This window comes from Chiloscyllium plagiosum, chromosome 4, assembly GCF_004010195.1.
Source record: "Chiloscyllium plagiosum isolate BGI_BamShark_2017 chromosome 4, ASM401019v2, whole genome shotgun sequence".
Classification (NCBI taxonomy): domain Eukaryota; kingdom Metazoa; phylum Chordata; class Chondrichthyes; order Orectolobiformes; family Hemiscylliidae; genus Chiloscyllium; species Chiloscyllium plagiosum.
The window spans coordinates 63,894,575-63,916,887 of record NC_057713.1 but is presented as its reverse complement, the minus strand read 5'-3'; the positions used below and the strand labels follow the sequence as shown (position 1 = coordinate 63,916,887).

The following is a 22,313-nucleotide window of genomic DNA, read 5'->3' as shown; positions in this document are numbered from 1 at the left end:
GACTACAGATGCTGGAGATCAGAGCTGAAAATGTATTGCTGGATCCTTCCTCCTATCGCATTTCCAACGCCCCTCCCCCAAGTCCCTCCTCCCTACCTTTTATCTTAGCCTGCTGGGCACACTTTCCTCATTCCTGAAGAAGGGCTCATGCCCGAAACGTCGATTCTCCTGCTCCTTGGATGCTGCCTGACCTGCTGTGCTTTTCCAGCAACACATTTTCAGCTCTGATAGTAAACTATGTCCATTGTCCAATAAATAAGATGGTTAATGGAATGCCTATCATACTTACTGATTTACCTCTGATGACATTATGAGAAAATTTCGATAGAAAAGACTTTAATCCATTAGAGTTCACAAGAGTAAGGTTCAATCTAATTAATTCAATCATATAAGATCCTGAGGGGTCTTCGCAGATAGCATGTGGAGAGAATCTGGAAATAGGGATGACTGTTTAATGGATCACCCATTTAGCGTGACGTATAGTACAGCCCAGCACAGGAACAGGCCCTTCAGCCCACCATGTCTCTGCTAACCATGATGCCATTCTATACTAATACCATCTGCCTCCACATGATCCATGTTCCTCTATTCCCTACCTGTTCATGTGTCTGCACGCAGCGGCTTCCTGGTGCCTTCTGGTCACCGACAGCAGCCTCCTGGCGTGACATGTCACTGGCGTGGTGTGGACCAGACACTATGTGACAGTGGTCTGCTGTACTGAATTTTTATTTATGTAATGCTGGACATTTTATTTCTCTACTGTTTAAATCTTGTAACTAAAAAAGCTGTGCCTAAGTGCTTTTGCGTCTAAGTCAGCGCTGTAGTTGACAGCGTATAAACTTTTCACTATTCTCATTGAGTATATGTGACAATAAAGGCTATTCTCTTCTCTTTGAAGTTAAGGAGGTGGTGATGGCCTAGTGGTATTAGATTAGATTACTTACAGTGTGGACACAGGCCCTTCGGCCCAACAAGTCCACACCGCCCCGCCGAAGCGCAACCCACCCATACCCCTACATTTATCCCTTACCTAACACTACGGGCAACTTAGCATGGCCAATTCACCTGACCTGCACATCTTTGTGACTGTGGGAGGAAACCGGAGCACCCGGAGGAAACCCACGCAGACACGGGGAGAATGTGCAAACTCCACACAGTCAGTCGCCTGAGGCGGGAATTGAACCCGGGTCTCTGGCGCTGTGAGGCAACAGTGCTAACCACTGTGCCACCGTGCCACCCACTGGGCTGATAATGCAAAGACACAGGTAATGTTCTGGACAGCTAGATTCAAATCCTGCCATAGCAGATGGTGGAATTTGAATTCAATAAATATCTGGAATTAAGAGTCTAATGATGACCATGAACCTAAACAATAAATTGCTGGCCTGGCCAGCGACACCCTCATTCCTGAAAAGCCTCTTAAGCTTTGCTAATGGATATATTTCTATCACTTCCCCTGGCAGTGCATTTCAGATACCTTCCTCATTTGGTGTAAGAAGACTTACCTCGCACATTTCCTTTAAAGTATCCCCCCTCTTACTTTAAACCAATGCTCCATAGTATTTGACATTTCCACCCTGGGAAAAAGACTCTAACTATCCACCCTATCTATGCCTCTCATTATTTTATACAGTTCTATCATATCACCCCGCAGCCTCTGGCACTCTAGCAAAAACATACCAAATTTGTCCAACCTCTTGTTATAGCTAATACTCTCCAATCCAGGTAACATATTGTTTAAATCTCTTTTGCACCCTCTCCAAAGCCTTCACATCCTTCCTATCGTGTGGTGACCAGATGTGTGCACAATACTCCAAATGTGGCTAAGCTAAAGTCTTACACAGCTGCCGCATGACTTGCCAACTTTTATGCTCAATGTCTCATCTGATGCCACTTCCAGCAAGCTATGGACTTGCACCTCAAGGTCCCTCTGTATATCATTGCTCCTAAGGATCCTGCCATTTATTCTTGTATTCATCTTCCAAAATGCATCATTCACATTAGTCCAGATTAAACTCTGTCTGCTATTTCTCTGCCTGGCCTTCCAACTGATCTATATCCTGCTGTCTCCTTTGATGACCTTCCTCACTATTCACAACTCCAACTGTCATCTGCAAACTTACTAATCATATCACCTGCATTTCCATCCAAATCATTTATATATTACAAATAACAGAGGTCCCAGCACTGACCCTGTGAAACATTACTGGTCACAGACCTTCAGTCAGAAAAATATCCTTCACAGTTACCCTGTACGGCCAAGCTAATTTTGTATACAACTTGCCAACTCACCATGGATTCCACATGACTTAATCTTCTGGTCCAGCCTACCATGAGGGACCTTGTTAAATGTTCTAGCAAATTCTACGTAGACAACATCCACTGACCAAACTTCATCTTATCAACTTTTCCACTTCATTAAAAACTCATCAAGTTTGAGAGATAAGGCCTCCCCATACTGAATATCCCTAGTAAGTACATTATTCTCCAAATGTGACAAAATCCTGTCCCTAAGAATTTTTCTCCAATGATTTCCCAATCACTGATGTAAGGCTCACTGGCCTATAATTTTTTGGATTATTCCTGTTGCCCTCCTTAAGCAAAGGAATGACATGAGCTATTTTGCAGTCTTCTAGGACCATACATGTAGCTAAAGAGGATACAGAATCTGAATTCTGATCAATTGGCCTTTGATAGACCCCCATATGTCAGATGTGGACTTACCCTCAAGCAGCCACCCCCAATCTAATTTCTCCAAATCCTGACTAACACTGTTGCAATTAGCCTTCTGCCAATTCAGCACTTTCACCCCAGGACCAGTCTTACCCTTATCCATAACCATTTTAAAACCTACAAAATTATAATCACTGTTTTCAAAATGGTCCCCTGTTGAAATTTCGATCACCTAGCCAGGCTCATTCCCCAATACTACGTCTTGTACAGCCCTTCCCTAGTTGGACTATTTACATATTGTTTCAAGGAATCCTCCTCAATGCATCTAACAAATTTTGCCCCCATTTAAGCCTTTGGCACAAAGGGAGTCCCAGACAATATTGGGGAAGTTAAAATCACACACTATAATAACCCTGTTATTTTTACAACTTCCCTTGATCTGCTTACATATCTGTTCCGTTATTTCCTGCTGACTATTGAGGCCAATTGTGTAAGCCAATCATTATGATTGCATCTTTATTATTCCTGAGTTTCTGGGTGAACCCTCCAAGATGTCTACTGTTAGTAGAATGTGATATTTTTCTTAATTAGTAATGCAACTTCCCAACCCTTTTACATCGCTCTCTATCTGAAACGTCTAAACTCTGCAACGTTGACCTGCCAGTCCTGATCTTCTCTCAACCAAATTTCTGTAATGGCTAGCATATCGGAGTCCCATATATTAATTTAAGCTCTAAACCCATTTCCCTTGCCTGTTATATGCTTTGTATTAAAATAAAAACACTTCAAACTGCAAATCCCACTGAGTTTATTCACATGGTCCTGCCTGTTCTTCCTATTAGATGTAATTGACCAAATGTTGACCTTCTCCTCAATCATTCCACATGCTGATTTACTGCTCTGATTCCCATACCCCCTTCCCCGCAATACCAGTTTAAATTCTTCAATGAATTAAAATTATTTTCTGTCATAGAGGCATTGGTCTTTGAAATTCTGTTTCTGAAAAGGTGGTGGAAGCAGAGGCATATGTTTGTATATTTTTGAGGCAGAAGTTGATAGATTGTCACTAACCATGGGTGAAAGCTTATTAGTGGTAGGCAGTGATGTGAATTTGAAGGCGCAATTAAATTAGATATGATCTTATTGAACGGTAGAACAGGCTCAAGGGCCTGAATGCCTACTGTTGTTCCAAACTCATATGAAACCAATGTACTATTCTCTTAAGCACTAAGGTCACAGTCAGAGTGGCAGGCTGCCTTGCAATAAGCTGAACTTAGAGTTGCTATAAGTTTCGACTGTAGCAATCAAATGTTGATTGGTATCTGTTTGTGCTGCAATGAAAGCTGAGAAATTGGCCATGAAACATTGCATCATGGTTAGGTCGGCAAGTGCTATATGGATTTGGCCACCAGTTTAATGTTAGAAACTATAAGCTCCAAACTCTGTGTTATCCCATGTATTAAGGTAGTGCCAACTTACTGAATGCTCCATGTCAGTGACTTCTGTTTTCTGGCAAGCTTGCTAATGCATCAACCATTTCTATGTACCTACATGTTTGTCTCCTCCTGAATATCACTCCATCAAAGTTTTTATCAGAATTCCCTGCAGCTGAATTTATGTGTCAACTTGAACACTTGCAAATTGGAATCTGTACCATCCTTGCCCCCTGCAATTTAACTGCAAACCACCTGTCTTTGGTGACTCACCATGCATGCTCCTCTACCTTTATGCTGATCCCTAAGATCTCAGAAGTGCCAGTGTCTGAGGTGGTAATTGTGAGTTTGGCACGGGGTGGAACAGTGCCTCAACAGATAGTACTGCTGCCTCAGTGCCAGGGAACTGGGTTCAATTCCAGCATCGGATAACTGTCTATGTGGAGATTGCACATTCTCCCCATGTCTGTGTGGCTTGCTTCTAGGTGCTCCAGTTTCCTTGCACAGTCCAAAGAAGTGCAGGTTGGTGGATTGGCCATGCTAAATTGCTCATAGTGTCTAGGGATATGTAAATTGGGTGGATTAGCCATGGGAAATGCAGGGTTACAGGAATAGAGAGATGAGTCTGGGTGGGATGCTCTTCTGAGAGTCGACGTGGAATTGTTAGGCCGAATGGCCTGTTTTCACACTGCAGATTCTTTGTTTCCATGAACTGACAATATTTCATCATCAACAACCTCCTCTTCCTGTTTCAATTTCCACTCCTGTGCCATTACCTGGCCAGGTAGAAGTTTTTGGGTATCTGAAAAGACCAAATAATCATAAGATGTAGGAGCAAAGGTAGGCCATTCAGCCCATTGTGTCTATTCCACCATGCAATGAGATCATGGTTTATCTGTTTCAACATTTAATATCCTTAGTGAACCAACCTCCACAGCCCACAGCATTGCCCTATGACAGAAGAAATTCCTCCTCATCCCTAAATGGGAGATCCCATACTCTGAGATTATACCTCACCCTACACTCTCACACAAGGGGAGAAATGTTACCAGCATCTAATCTGTCAAGTCCCCTAAGAATGCACTATTTTAAAAAGGTTTCTGCTCATTCTTCTAAACTCCAATGAGTAAAGGCTAAATCTTCTCAACATCTCCTTGCAAGACAATCCTTCCATACCCTGCATCAACCTAGTGGACCTTCTTTATATTACTTCATTGCTACTAACCTATCCTTAGATAATGGGCCCAAAGCTATTCATGGTATTCAAGCTTTTGTCTAACTAATGTTTTATAAAGTTCAGGAAAATTCCTTATTTTTATGCACATTCCCTTTGAAATAAAAGCCAGCATTCCATTTGCCTTCCCTATTAATAGCATAAGGTTTGCGATGAGGGTGGGTAGGGATAGAGGAAATTAAGAGATGCATATTTACAGCATAACCAGCCTGAGCAATCTGAATACAATATATGGTAAGGGAGAAGTGGGATGTGAAAAGGAGCACCTTTGATCTTTGCAGCCCTACCACTAGCCCTAGTCTCAGTATGGTCACTTTGATGAGTACTGCCTCCAGCATTGTGGCTAGGAGACCTAGTCATTCCTGTTCCCCACCAGTTAGCTGCTGCTGTGCCCAATTATATATCACCTCACTCTGTAATGGAGAAAGAGGTGTATATCTGACTGTATAAGGTGTTTGGATCATGTGGCTTTCATGGTTGACCAGCTGGCAATGTTTTATGACAGTAATGTGGGTATGAAGCTTACAACTGTCATCGGTGTGTAAGGGTAAAGAGAAGTTACAAATATTAGCATAAAGCAAAGGGTACTGGTCAAGAAAAGGAAGTGAATCTCTTGAAGAGTATAAAAGAATCCTTAAGAATGGGCATTCTTAAGAGGGACGTCAGGTGGACAAAAACGAGACATGAGATAACCTTGGCAGATAAGGTTAAGGATAATCCAAAAAGATTCTACCAGTACATTAAAGATAAAAGATTAACTAGAGAGAGAATAGGGCTCCTTAAAGATCAATAAAGTCATTGTATGTGGAACCACAGGAAATGGGTGTTTGGACAACCACCTGATGACGGAGCAGTGCTCCAAAAGGTAGTGCTTCCAAATAAACCTGTTGGACTATAACCTGGTACTGTGTGATTTTTCAACTTTGTCCACCCTAGTCCAAAACCAGCTCCTCCAAATCAAACTGTGGTGAAAGACATAGAAGCTAGACAACTAAGGAAATACATACTGATGTCTTGAAAACACTCAGTATTACAGAAGAAGAGATGGTGGACGTCTTGAAAAGCATAAAGATGGATAAATCTCTGGGACCTGATCAAGTGTATCCCAGGAAATTGTGGAAAGGTAGGGAAGAAATTGTGGGGCCCCTAGCAGAGATATTTGTATTATCTACAGCTACTTCTGAGGTACCTGAAGACTGGAGAGTGGCTAATGTTGTGCCTTCAGTGAAGAAAGGCTACAAGGAAAAGCCTGGGAACTATAGGCTGATGAGTCTGACTTCAATGATAAATACGTTGTTGGAAGAGATTCTGAGAGACCGGATTTACATGCTTTTGGAGAGACAAGGACTGATTAGGAAATGTCAGCATGGCTTTGTGCATAGGAAATTGTGTCTCGCAAGCTTGATTGAGGTTTTTGAGGGTGTGACCAGATCGATAGATGAGGGCAGACTGGTAGACATTGTCTACATGGACTTTAGCAAGCCCTTTGACAAGGTTCTGCATAGTAGACTGGTTAGTGGTTAGTAAAGTTAGATCATTTGGAAAGCCAGGCAAATGGATACAAAATTGGCTTGACAGTAGGTGACAGAGAGCGGTGGTGGACTGGACACCTGTGTGAATGGTGTTCAACATGGGTCAGTGCTGGGTCTACTGTTGTTTGTCATTTATATGTACAATTTAGATGAGAATATAGGAAGCATAGTTAATAAGCTTGCGGATGACACCAAAACTTGGGTATAGTGGAAAGTAAAGGTTATCGAAAAGTACAATGGGATTTTGATCAACTGGGCCAATGAGCTGAGGATTGTCAGATGGAATTTATATACATGCAAAATGTTGCATTTTGGTAAGATGAACAAGGGTGGGACTTACACAGTTAATGGTAAGGCCCTGAGCAATGTCGTCGAACAGAGAGATCTAGGAATTCAGGTACATAGTTGATTGAAAGTTGTGACACAGGAAGACAGGATGGTGCAGAAGGTGTTTGGCACACTTGTCTTCAATGTTCAGAGCACTGAGTGTAGGAGATGGGGTGTCATGTTGTGGTTGTACAGCATGTTGGTGAGGCCTCTTTTGGAATATTGTGTATAATTCTGGTAGCCCTGCTATAGGAAGGATATTATTAAATTAGAAAGGTTACAAAAAAGATTTACAAGTATGTTGCAGGTACTGGAAGGTTTGAGTTATAAGGATAGGCTGAATAGACTGGGGTTTCTTCCTTAGAGTGTAAGAGGTTGAGGTGGTGACCTTGTAGAGATTTATAAGATCATGAGAGGCATAGATAAGGTGAATAAAAGAAGTATTTTCCCAAGAGTAGGGGAGTTCAAAACTAGAAGGCATATTTTTTAGATGAGAGGAGAAACTTTTAAAAAAAGGTATGAGAGGCAAATTTTTCAGACAGAAGGTGGTTCCTATGTGGAATGAACCGCCAGAGGAAGTGATAGATATCAGTACAGTTACAACATTTAAAAGACCTTTGGTCAGGTACATGAATAGGAAAGGTTTAATGGGATATAGGTCAAGCACAGGCAAATGGGACAAATTTAGTTTGAGGAACATGGTCAGCATGGATGAATTGGAGTGAAGGGTCTGTTTCTGAGCTGTATGACTTTAACTGTGGATGTTGAAGTTCTGAAACAAAAAACAGGAAATGTTCTGAAACAGAAAAACAGCAGGTAAATGGTAGCATCAGTGTAAAGAGAAAGCAGAGTTAATGTTTCAAGTTCAGTGATCTTTTTTTTGACAGATGTTATCAGACCTGCTGCATTTCTCCAGCAATTTCTGTTTTCGTTATGAATATTAGGCCTGAGTTATGAGTGCTGGAGTTTTTTGAACAATGAAATATGTGGGTGCAGTGAACTAAGCAGTGTATGAGGTTAGTGATGCAGTTGATAGAACATGGTATTTTACAGATGCAAGTACGGACTGCTTGTGTGGGTCATTAAACTTTTTTCTTGAGGATGTCGACGGAGTGGCAATTGGATCTACATCCTCAAGGAAAAAATGCCTAGTATTGACTGTTGTGGATGGTGCTGGCTTTAACCTGCACAGCAGTTCAGTCCCATTGTCTTTTAAAAGATTGACAGGATTGTATTCTAGCTTAAAAATGTGTTGCTGGAATAGCGCAGCAGGTCAGGCAGCATCAAAGGAGCAGGAGAATTAACGTTTCAGGCATAAGCCCTTCTTCAGGATTGTATTCTAGCCCTCTGAGTTTAGAGATACTTCCTCCCTCTTGCTGTTCTCCTGAACAGATCTCCAAAATTGTGTCTGAGAACTTTGAGGCTTATTTTCTGCCACATTGTGCCATTCTATGTTTTCCCAGGTCATCATCTCTTATGCAGCCATTTCCATAATCTACTGTATCAAAATTGCTTCTTTTATTTAAGAGCTACAGGTTTGAACTCATACTAGCCTTTCATGATTTTGTGCCTGCTACTCAGGTTCCAGCCACTCAGTATTATGTATCAGTTTGCTGGATATTGCATTCATGATAACATACAGATTATACAAGATTTGTGTACTGGTTGTATCAAAAGGAATAGGTGAAGGTTAGCTCATATCATGATTCCTATTTTCAAACTGTGTCCAACTTTTACTCCAGATCTTTGCTGACTATTAAACTAATAGATTATGCTAACTAATAGAAATGTAAATACTGGAATTGGAATCAAAATCAACAATTTTTGAAGAAACGCAGGAGATCTGGCAGTATCTGTGGAGAGAAAACAGACTTAACATTTCGAAGTTCAACAATCTTTCTTCAGAATTTCCAAATATTAAGTCTGCTTCCTCTCTACAGAATCTGCTAGACCTGTTGAGTTTCTTCAGCAATTTGTTTTTGTTGTAGATAGCACCAGTCACATTTTAATCAGCGGTTACTTCTAACTTTTATTTATTTTTATTTTGTTAAATAAATTGCTAATACAAGTAATCACTTCTGAGCAAAATTTAAATAAAAAGAATAAATTTACAGTAAGTTAGCATGAATAAATATTTTGGCAGTCAGTTTAAAGGCATCCAATTTAATGAGCAAAATGTAGCATAATATGTTTAAAAAGGAAAGCTAGAGGTCTCAGCCAATGAAATGGTTATTTGAGGAGTTAAATTACATTCTCACTACTAGCACAGTGCAGCATGCTAAACAGTTAATTATTCAGCTAACTCTTAATTGACAGTTAATTGTTCTTACATACAAATCACTTTAACCTGAAAATTATATTCCCTGATTTGTTTCATTGATTTACTTTTACCCTTTTATCTTTCTGTCTGTCAAGGAACATGTTTAGCACAGTTTTCAAGGATTGTTCCTGAGAGGAACAAAATATAGGATCTTAATTCAACATATTCAGGCATTATTAATGGGGGCATAGAGTATTGTAAATCTGCACCTGCAAAATCACAAATCGCAAATTCGCCTAACCGTGCTAAAAAGTAAATAACAATAAGAATCAACAACTGCAGACAAAAATTGCATATTTGCAATATTTTAAACCTTTTTAATCTATTTTTAATGACTTATGCACTCCTGAATCCCAATATTTGTGGGGATTCTTAGGAATGCAACTCTCATGGATACAGCAGAATGAGTATACAGAAGTAAGAAGATTATGCTGAACTTGTATAGAACACTACATAGTCCTCAGCTGGAATACTGTGTGCAGTTCTGGGGCTACAAATCAGGAAGGGTATGGAAAGAAAGATGCTTGATTAACTGCTCCCTCCATCTGTTCAGCCATTTTTAATGACTAATAACATATATACACCCAACCTACTTGCTTCTGCACATCCTTTAGAGTACTACTATTTGTTTTATAATGTCTCCCCTGTTCCTTATACCAAAATGTATCCCCTCATACTTCTCTGTTTTGAATTTCACCTGCTACTTATTGCCACTCCGTCGACATGTCAATGTATTTTTAAAGTTCTGCACTGTCCTCCTCAGAGTTTACAGTGTTTCAAAATGTTGTATCATCCTGAAACTTTGAATTTTACACTCAGGTCTAGATGAGTAATATATATCAGGAAAATCAATGGTCCCAATACTGGTTCCAGCAAACTCCAGTAGCAATCTTTCATATTCCAAAAATATTCTTTAACCATTGCTCTCTGTTTCCTATCACTCAGTGAATTTTTGTATCCATGTTGCTCTTGTCCCTTTGATTCCATGAGCTATAACTTTGTTCATAGGTTTGTTATGCAGCCTTCTGGAAGTCCATTCACATCGACAGCATTATCCTCATCAACCATCTTCAAAAATCTCTAACAATCTACTTAAACTTGAATTTTCTTTAGGAAATGCACTCTGGTCCTTCTTAATAAACTCGTCTAACCATATGGCTGTTAATTCTATCTTAAACTATTGCTTTTAGAAGTTTCCAACCACCAAAGTTGAACTAATTGGTCTGAAGTTGCTTGCTTTGTCTTTACGCCCTTGTTCAAAAAGGAGAACAATGTTTGCAATTCTCCAATCCTTTGGTACCACCCCTGATTTCAGGGATGACTTAATAAGTATGGCCAACATTTCTCTCATTTCCACTATCCCCTCCTTCAATATCCTTAGACGTAGCCCATGCAGGCTCAGACTCAGTACTTTATCAACTTTAAGTAGAGACCACCTCCTTGTCAATTTTGAATGTTTCTAGTTGCTGCATTTCCTCCTCTGTCACTGTTCCCTGGGTAGAATCTGCTCCCTTGGTAAGCTAAATGCAAAATATTCTTTTACTACCTTAGCCACACTCACTGCATTTGTGTTTAAATCGCCTTTAGGGACTAATTTTAATAATTAGTATTTTGTTAATAACCCAATAATCTTACAGTGTCCAAACTATTTCTGTCGGGTGTGTCTGGATGAAATTTATACACAGATAAAGCCAGATAAAATAGATCTGACTTTGGAAATTTTTCATTAGTATGTCCTGGCTCTCAAGTTCTTTAAGACATAATCATGTCCTTTTTCCTTTGCTCTATATTCATAACTTGGGCCTTGTAGCTGACAGAGGCAATAAGTAACATTAAAGTGAGGTCTGCTGTTAAGGTGCATTTCAGCCTGAACCTAAAGGCTAGAGTTAAAAATAGCAGTACAGAAATAAAGTGAGAACAAACATCAGTTTATAACAAGAGTTCTTACTAAGCAAACGACAAAGTAGTAGCAAGAAAATAGCTTTTATATTGTTGTTTTAAAGACAACAGTATTTCCCTTTAAAGTGCAATTATAAACATCAAGTCCAAAACTACATAAATAAAATGATCAAACTTACAAATGGTGGCAAGCAGGTACTTTTTTTGTTCTCCCTGTCCTCTTTTATTCTTTCATGATATGTGGATGACTTTGGCAAGCCCAAAATTTGTTGTGCATTCCTAATTCTGTGGTTTACTTGGTCATTTCAGAGAGCAGTTAAGTGTCAACCTGATTGCTTGGGTCTGCTGTTACAGCTAGGCCAAAACAAATATGAATGGTAGATTTTTTTCCCTTAAAGATGTTAGTGAATTGGATAGGTTTTTAATAACAATTAAGAATAGTTTCATATTTGCCACTGAGATTAGCTTTCAATCCCAAATTGTATATACTTAATTTCTGCCACTTGCTGTGATGGTATGTGAATCCTTGTCTCCAAAGCATTGCCTAGTTTACAAGGTTGCTTGTCTAATGATATTGCCACACACCAACATCTCTCCTTTGCTTATTGTAGAAATGTAACATAGCTATGATATTGGTTATAAAGATACTTGAAGGCTTCCACTGCCTCATTTAAAGAGCACCATTATATTTGAAAACAGATTAGTAGCTTTGCTGTAATGTTTCACAGTGGAACTCACTGTCTGAAATGATGGTAAGAGGTGGAGGCTCTCAAATCACTTAAAAACTACTTAGATGAACACCTGAAATACTGGAAAATAGGATTAGGATAGAAAAATGTTGTAATTGGAGCAGACATGATGCAAGGCCTCTTTCCATGCCATTAAAAACTGTATGATTCCATACGACGATGACTTTGTACACATGCAATTCATTTTTCTGTTAGGTTTTTTATTTGGAGGAATTTCACAGCAGAGAGGCAATTTTCATTTTTATTTTCATTCTGCTTTCTATTGGCTGTCCACATGTTCCTGTTTTCAGGCAGACCTGTTGCTGCCACTCAGACCTGGGAAACAATACAAGCCCCTAAACAGTCTGTGCTATTATACAGAGGATGTGACACTCACAAGTTGCATTATACAAAATGTCAGCTGCTATTCAAAATAGAGGCATTTAGGTTACAACAATATTGCTACACTTTGGAACTCAGTTACAGAATGTATTAATGGGATATTTTTATTTTTTCTGAATTAATTATTATATATATAGTATATATGAATGATCAAGAAGTTCTCGCTTGATCATTGAACTAGTCCAGTGTATATTTCAAAGCTCAGATGTTTTTGTTATCAGTTGTGTACAACCATTAGAGCCATGTTAATGTAAAAATACGTAGGATAAGAGGAACAATGAATAGGAGTGGGCCACTCAGCCTGTCCCAACATTCATTTAGGTCGTGAGTGGTATGTGGCCTAGCTCCATGCACTTGCCTTCGGCCCATATTCTTTAATACATTTACTTAACAAAAATTTATCTATCTCATATGTAAAATTAACTGTTGCCCTTCGTGGAAGAGAATTCCAAACATCAATTTTCCTTTATGTACAGTAGTGCTTCCTGGTATCTTTCCTGAATAGTCTGGCCCTAAGTTTTAGACTCTGCCTCCTAGTTCTAGAATGTCCAATGAGTGGAAATAACTTAAAGATATAGATAATGAACAGTGCAGCACAGTAACAGGCCCTTTGACCAACCACATCTGTGCTGACCACAATGCCCATCTGCATATCTTTATCTACCATGTCTTTACTTGTTCATATCACAATTTCAGACAATTATTCTGTTGATTTTAATGAATACCTCTGGGATTATCGCTACCTGCAAAGTCCTCTTCAAGCTCCACACCATCCTAATTTAGAAACACATCAACATTCATTCACTGTCGCTGAGTCAAAATCCTGGAACCCAGTTCCTAAGAGCAGTTCCTCAGTACCTTTAGGTGTACCTAAAACAGATGGACAAGAGGAAGATTGCACACTAGTATCTTCTCAATAGTGAGTGGGAATGGGCAACAAATTCCAGCCTTGTCAGTGATATCCATATCCCAAGGACAAAACAAAAGAAGGTTCCCACTGTTTTCAGTATAAGTAAAGGTAGAGAAATGTATTCACAGAGCACACTTCTAGTGGCACAATGCAGAAGGATTTGACCATACTTGCAAAAAGGAATCCACATGTTCAGTCTAATTGGAATGTATTGCAAGAGATTGGAGAATAAGAATAAAAGGTTCTTGCTGCAAATGTGCAAGTCTTTGGTGGGATCACACCTGGAACATTATACAGTTTTTAAGGAAGAAATACAGAACAGACAGTTCAGCGAATGATCACTAAACTGATCCATTAGATGATAGGTGTGAAAAGCCAAGTACTGATGTTATCTGGATTTTTGAAGAATGAGAAGTGATCTTATTGATGTATTCAGGGCTTGGCAGGGTAAATATTAATTTAGTTTTTGCGAGGGAATCTAGAACAAGGAGGCACAATTTCATTAGGTGCAATCATTTAGGATGGAGATTAAAATAAATTTCCTCATTCAATAAAATAAATGTAGTTAAGACTGGGATAGACAATTTTAGGTCTTGCAGGGGATTAGAGGATGTAAGAAGTGATTTGGAACGTGGATTTGAATTCCAAGATCAGCCATGACCATAGCAAATGGCAGGACAGGCTCAGTGGACGGAATAGTTTACTCCACCTGCAATTTCTTATGTTGTTATGCAGATTTATTTTGATTCATGAACAGGCAGTGTGATGGCTTTTACCAATGTAGTCTGCATGGCATTGGAGAATACTGTGACCCATGCAAGTAGAGTCCATTAGCACTGCCTACTCAGCTTGAATCAATATAATCCATATAGCTGTAAATACTGGTAATGCATAACACTTAAAACTGCACTGCATGTACATTTTTTCCTAAAACTGTCTGTAACGTGTCAAAATTTCCCACAGATTTCAATAACCATTGTGTAGTCAAATAATGAGAAAATTAAACAGCAATAAACAAGTTTTTTTTTGCAGGAAGAAAGTAAGTTGTATAAAGGGAAAACCTTGACCTTGTACTAATCCAGTTCATTAATTTACAAAGTATTTTGCATATTTCATGCATTCCAATCTTTATAGGTTCTGAGTCAATTCTTGTAATATATCTTTATATTTCAGCTTTACACTCAGTCAAAGGTCAGAATATTATTTGCTCTGTGCATAAACTTAATACAACTATCATTCAGTAATATCTTCAGTATACTACAGTTGACCTCATATAGTCTCCAACTGTATTGTTTGATAACATTGATTCACATGTAGCATATAAACTAGAGAGGGCAATTTATATGTCTTTATGAATTATAAATGAATTCCAAAGAGGTAAATCTTAGAACTATGTTTATGTTTTAAAAACAGGATTACATTTGCTGAGATTTGGATTGGCTGAGAATTATGCCAAAGCACTTCAGCTTCAGAATATATAATTATGTAAAAGTTTCTCTTGCAAAGTGAATAAATGCCACACATGTTATGTATTATTTGTACAACATGGTACATATGAAAAACTATACTTTTTAGTACTTGGGTACAATTAAATGCAAAAATGTGTCATATGACCCAAAAGAAAAAAAAGATATTTACTTGCCATTGCTTCCCTTTTCACCAACAATATGGGCCTACTGATAATTCTCACTCTGAACTGGTACCATTTAATATGCCTGTGTTGCCACTTGGTTTGCCCACATAGTAAGGGAGAAATTCTCTCAGTTTTGACAATCCTGCAATGTACGGTAATAGTATTCAAACATCACATTATTTGTACAGCTTGTTAATTTTACAAAAAAATATATTTAATCATTCATGTCCTTTCCCTTTAAAGTTCACATAATTGTTCTGTGGCAAGAAAGAGAAAGATGCAAGAACAGAAATTTGGAGCATCGGTAAACAAGAGAAAATCCCTGCTGATGAAACCCCGTCACTATACTCCTAGCAATGACTGTGAAGAAGAAAGCAAAGAGGGTAAAGACTCTGATGAGATTCTAACACACATAGATGAAGTGTAAAACAACAGACGCCTGTTAGGTATTATAGCAAAGATATCCCATATTGTGTTGCAGTCCAAGAGCTATTTCAGAAGTAAGTTATTTAAATATATTGTAAATTTAAATAAAATAATTACTGAATAATCCAACAATGTTCTATTGAAGCAGGTCCCTTTTCTTTAGTGTTTTTGGTAACGTAATAAAAAAAGCATTGTAATGTCTGCAATTCCAGTAGTCTGGCTAATAGGGATGTATCAAAGCTGTGTAACTTAGCAACAATAGTAATTGTTGCTTTCTAGTGCTTTACTCAGTAAAATCTTTCTATTAGTAATATACAGATGTGGCCAATGCAGTACATTTAAAAACAATTCAATGATTCATGCACAATCAAATGCATTTTTTTTCCATTGTGTACACCTGGTTACATTTGTATTGCATGATATTTTCTAGTTCCAAGTGAGAATTATAGCTACATTTCTTTTGCCTACTATAATGCCAAAAACATTTGTATTATTCTTGTGTGTGTGAAACAATAATAGTTACTTGGTACATTTAGATTTACATATCGCAATATGTAAAATGTATTACTATATGCTACTTTCCTATAAATCCTATACATATTTTAATAGCTTATGGCTGAAAATGAAGTTGCTTGCCCTCAGCTTTATTAACCATACTAGTTTAATATTAATTAGCTGTAGTAATAGTAGCAGAGTTCTCTATTTTTCAGCACAGAAGGGAACAATTTGGCTGATCACATCTATTCTCATTTTCTGAAAAATCAGGGCAGATAATCCAATTTGGTTTCCTTCTTCAATCTACAGTGTATTAAAGATTCTACATCTGTACACATTTTCTGTTACAAAATCCTATATTCTGTTATCATTTTGCTGTGACAGACATAATAACATTTTTTTCACGTTAAACTCCTATGTGCTCATATCTAGTTATATTGCTCTGTTACAGCCTCCCACTACAGGATGTACTAAAATATCTCATTTTCACATCTTTCAGCTTTTTTATTGAGAACTTCCTTGGGCCAACCACCTGTACTTCCCAAATCACAATAAATTCTGCTGTTACATTGTAAACAATAGCTAATAAAGGGATGGTGTGAATGAAAGTATAATTTCAAAATGAGGACTAAATTATGCCTGCAAATCCTGCTCCAGGAGTCCCTGGCCTACTAACTCCATTTCACCTAAAGATGTAAATTTGTTTTCACTTTCCATTTGCAATGTCACAGGAGACCTTTTTTTCCTTCTAAAGTTCACCTTTTCAAATATTTATCTATTTATGACTTTAAAAGTTGTGTTAATTCTGTGTCCACCTGTAACAATACTCTGTATAAATAAATTCTCTTAATTACTGCCTTTGTCCATTTGTTAATGATTTAATTTATGATCTCCAGCTACTAACTCGCAGAAACCATTTACTCCTCATTTCCTTACTAAATCCCTCCCATTATTTTATACACTTCTATCCCCTTAAGCTTCTTGTGATAAATTTCCAATCATTTGAAAATAGATAAATATCCTATCCTTGTAGGAACTGAGTCGCACAGGTTAGGTTTACAGTCCCCCATTTATATTTAATTGGTTGATCACAGCACAGTAAAACTTGGACTACTAAAATTGGACTCTGATCACTGACCTTAAAACTGCTCAAAAATCAGTCCTGATTTTTATTCCTGATTACTGACCATATATGTACATGACGGTGAAGACAGGATAAGACTTGACTATGACCTCTGCAGTGGAAACCTAACACAACAATACTGACAAGGCTAATACATGATGGATAGCCACTGCTGCGCAAGGTACCATCAAGCTGGAGAATCCGTTCCCATCAAGTATTCGCAGGTTCAGAAGATTAATGAGGGAAATGTGAGAGAGAAGTTGATTTTATTGAGCTAAAACTTTCTAACAATATTCTTGTTTCCTAGAAAACAGACTTCTGCAATCAGCACATGAAGATCTTCAAATGGACCTTCCAGAGAAAGATACCAATAATAACAGTGATGATTTTAACAGCTACCAGGAGTTGGTAGCTAAATCACTTCAGGATCTGGGGAAAATAGCAGAAGATGCAGCAATCCAGAGATCCGCTGAAAGCAATTTAAATGACAGTGGGGTCCAATCTTTGGAGGGGGAAAGTGATGCAGATGAAAGTCATGCGCCTGTAGTTTTCACGAAAGACAAGTCACCTGCATGTGAGAAAGAAGTGATACTGCATTATTCTTGTGGAGTAAAGAATCAAATGCTTTCTGAAGATATTTATGAAAACTGTGAGCAACCCCAAGATTTAAGAAAACCATCTAACATGAGCAATCTAAAACCCTTTGCAGCCCACGGTTATAACCTGGGCTGTAAATCTACGAACAGTTTAGAAGCAAGAGGAAAGGAAATTGAGATGATAGAAGGCATCTCACAGGAGACTGCCTACCAAAACAGTGTCAACAATATTGGAGAAGCACAAAATTCAAAGCCAGACATTTCTGTCAATAAGATTGGGTCTCCAAAAACTGATGATGACTGTGCATCTCAGATTTCTACAACCACAGAAGGTACAGAAGATTTTGACACAGCAAAGGGAAACCTAAGTCTTCTGGAACAGGCTATTGCTCTGCAGGCAGAGCAGGGATATATCATAAAGGGAACACACAAGGGAAATGAAAGCATCTTACTAGGCAAGCTAACTGCAGAGAGACAACATTGCAAAATGATTGACATAGGAATCAGAAAGAATTACTCTAGCAAAGGTAAACTGCATTTGATTCATGTTTTTAGGACCAGTTTTCAAATCACGCTTTTAGATTCATTTCTATTTAGACTGCTCTGCATTTATGTTATCTTTTTCAACTGGCGTGGCCATGACCTCTATTTCTCAGAGCCAAAGTCATTGCTGGTGAAAGGTGGAATGTAGAATTAGTCTTGAAATATATTTCTTTCCTCAGAGATAGAATGCTTCACTGCCGTGTCTTCTTCTTTTTAATGGCAGATTAATTAAATTGAGTCAAGGCAGGTGAGTTTTAGTACCATTCATGCCTACCATTCAAATTTACAAGTTGGTAATTCAATATCCAATGAATAAACTGCCATATTAAATGTGGATTTCTGTGGTTTTTCTCTAAATCATTCATCATTATTTAGGCAAAATTGCTATGAAATGGTTAGAAAAAATGATATAATCATCAATGCAGTCAGCCCAAATCTCCACAGCTCTTCTTCCAGAATTAGAGCATACCATAGAGAAAACTCCCTCGAAATTCATCCCCTCGATATTTATGTGCATATTTAATTTCCTATTGTCAACAACTATTAGTTGTAGGATTATAGAAAGCCATGCATAAAATTTATTCTTGTTTCCTAGAAAACAAGAATAACAGTTGTTACAACATCAATTCAGGAGCATTCAGGTATTTCTTCCACTCATTGCAATTCACGTTCAGTGGTCACACAGTAGATTAGGATTGCTGAGGGAGAAAGGGAATGGGTGACCAAATGGCAGAGAAAGAGCAGGAAGACTGTGCAGGCGTCCCCTGTGGTCATCTCCCTCCAAAACAGGTATACCATTTTGTTTACTGTTGGGGGAGATGGCTCACCAGGAGAAAGCAGCAGTAGCCAGGTTCATGGTACCATTGTTGGCTCTGATGTACAGAAGGGCAGGTAAAACAGTGGAAGGGCTATAGTCACAGGGATCAATTATAAGGGGAGAAGATAGGCAGTTCTGTGGTTGAAAACGAGACTCCTGAATGGCATGTTGCCTCCAGGTCAGGGATGTCTCAGATCAATTGCATGACATTCTCAGAGGAGAAGGTGAACAGCCAGTTGTTGTGGTGCATATAGGCACCAATGATATAGATAAAAAATGGGGATGAGGTCCCACAAGCAGAATTTAGGGAGTTAGGAGCTCAGAGGAAGTAATCTCAGACATGAGGGGGTGAATGGCCTCCTCCTATGCTGCAGCAATGCCATTGTTTCTTAACTGCCCTATGATATGGGCAAGCTACTCAGTTCAAGGGCACTTAGGGAAAGGCCACAAATACTTTTGCTTTATTACAAAAGCTTCTATTTAACAATATTAATTATTTGCCAATTTGATAGAATGCTCTCTCATCAGTGGTACAAACATCTTGCCAGTTAAGAAGGCAACTTTATTACACATTCTGCAGCAGATTTTAAATTTATCCAGAGCTCACACTTATGTCGTGCACAGGAGATGGAGATGGTGGAAAATCACGCAAATCTCCAGAGAATCTTTGTTTTACTATATTTATCTCACTTAATTTTAACTTTTATTTATGCTTTCTTCAACTGCAAATTTTGGTGTACGAACAGAGATTCATGACAATGGACAAGAATATTGATTCCATTATGATTCCATTGGAATTTCCAGTGGAATAGTGCAGAGATGTCTTAAAATACATTTAAGGAAAATCTTGATAAGTGAAAATATATGAGAGAAGAAAAGGATCTGATTAAGAAAGGTGGAGACATGAGTGAAGTGTAAATGCCAAAATAAACAAATTAGACTGGATGCTCTGACATAATTCTCTGTTCACCTCTGTTTATTTAGTCAGAACAAAAGAACAAAGAAAATTACAGCACGAGATTAGGACCCTCGGTCTTCCCTGTCACCTAATTTCTAAGGATCTGTATTCCTTTGCTCCCTGCCCATTCATGAATCTGTTTAGATACATTTTACATGATGCGATCGTGCCCACCTCTACCACCTTCTCTGGCAATGCATTCCAGGCACCCACCAACCTCTACGTACCCTTTCTGCATAAAGAACCTTCCATGCATATCTCCCTTCAACTTTTCCCCTCCCACTTTGTACTCGAGACACCTTGTAATTGAGTCCCCACTCTGGAAAAAAGCATCTTGCTATCCACCCTGCCTATACCTCTCATGATTTTGAAGACGTCAATCAGGGCCTACCTCAACCTTCGTCTTTCTAATGAAAATAATCCTAATCTATTCAACCTTTCTTCATAGCTAGTTCCCTCTGTATCAGGCAACATCCTGGTGAAACTCCTCTGCACCCTCTTCAAAGCATCCACATCCTTTTGGTAATGTGGTGACCAGAACTGTAAGTAGTATTCCAAATGCAGCTGAACCATCAGTCTTATACAATTGTAAGAGAAAGTGAAGACTGCAGTTGCTGGAGATCAGAGACAAGACTGTAGTGCTGGAAAAAGCATAGCAGGTCAGGCAGCATACAAGGAGCAGGAGAATCGACGGTTCAGGTAAAAGTTCTTCATCAGGAATTAGGCTTGTGAGTCAAGGGGTTGGAGAGATAAATTGGAGGAGGATGGGGCTGGGGGGAAAGTAGCTGAGAGTGCAATAGGTAGATGAACATGGGGGTAATTGTGATAGGTCAGAGAGGATGGTGGAGTGGATAAGTGGGAAGGAAGATGGACAGGTAGGACAGGTCATGAGGGCAGTGCCAAGCTGGATCTGGGATAAGGTGGGGGTGGGGAAATGAGGAAACTGGTGAAATCCACATTGATTCCATGTGGTTGGAGGCTCCCAAGGCAGAAGATGAGGCATTCTTCCTCCAGGAGTCGGGTGGTTAGGGTTTGGCGATACAACTGTAACATGACCTGACAACTCTTGTATTCACTACCCCGTCCAACATAAGAGAGCATACCGTATGCCTCCTTGACCACTCTATTGACTTGGGTTGCCACCTTCAGAGAACAATGGACCTGAACACCAGATCGCTTCTGTACATCAATTTTCCCCAGGGCTTTTCCATTTACTGCATAGTTCGCTCTTGAATTGGATCTTCCTAAATGCATCACCTCGCATTTGCCTGGATTGAACTCCATCTGCCATTTCTCTGCCTAGCTCTCCAATCTATCTATATTCTGCTATATTCTCTGACAGTCCTCTTCACTATCTGCTACTTCAGTAATCTCAGTGTCATCTGCAAACTTACTAATCAGACCACCTATACCTTCCTCCAAATCATTTATGTATATCACAAACAACTGGTCCCAGAATGGATCCCACTGGTCACAGGTCTCCATTTTGGGAAACTTCCTTTCTGCATCCTGTTGCCCAGCCAGTTCTCTATCCATCTAGCTAGTACACCTTGGGCCATATGCAACTTCACCTTCTTCATCAGACTACCATGGGGAACCTTATCAAACACCTTTCTGAAGTCCATGTATATGACACCTACAACCCTTTCCTTATCAATCAACTTTGTCACATCCTCAAAGAATTCTATTAAGTAGGTAAGACATGACCTTCCCTGCACAAAACCATATTGCCTATCACTGATAAGCCAATTTCTTCCAAATGGGAATAGATCCTATCCCTCAGTATTTTCTCCAGTAGCTTCCCTACCACTGACATCAGGCTTATTGGTCTGTAATTACCTGAATTATCCCTGCTACCCTTTTTAAACACTGGACAACATTAGTAGCTTTCCAGTCCTCCAGACCTCACCTGTGTTCAAGGATGCTGCAAAGATATCTGTTAAGGCCGCAGTTCTTTCCTCTCTCGCTTCCCTCAGCAACCTAGAATAGATCCCATCTGGACCTGGGGACTTGTCCAACTTAATGTCTTTTAGAATACCCAATACCTCCTCACTCTTTATGCTGACTTAACCGAGAGCAAACAAGCATCTATCCCTAACCTCAACATCCGTCATGTCGCTCTCCTTGGTGAATACCGATACAAAGTACTCATTAAGAATCTCACCCATTTTCTGACTCCACATATAACTTTCGTCCTTTCTCCTTGAGTGGGCTAACCCTTTCTCTAGTTACCCTCTTGCTCCTTATATATGAATAAAAGGCTT

The 22,313-nt window shown here is 39.0% G+C and overlaps 1 protein-coding gene across 5 annotated transcripts in view; it reads left to right on the top strand.

Moving 5' to 3' along the window:
- The window catches only part of st18 (ST18 C2H2C-type zinc finger transcription factor), a 417,712-nt gene that overhangs the window by 262,364 nt on the left and 133,035 nt on the right, over positions 1–22,313 (top strand). For 4 of the 5 annotated variants that reach the window (XM_043688314.1, XM_043688317.1, XM_043688315.1 and 1 more), the window contains 2 exons: positions 15,335–15,474; positions 17,443–18,258. In XM_043688314.1, the coding sequence (XP_043544249.1) occupies positions 15,335–15,474; positions 17,443–18,258 (956 nt within the window). Of the gene's footprint in view, positions 1–15,334; positions 15,475–15,533; positions 15,592–17,442; positions 18,259–22,313 lie in introns of those variants that run through there. The other variant, XM_043688318.1, reaches the window with a different exon arrangement.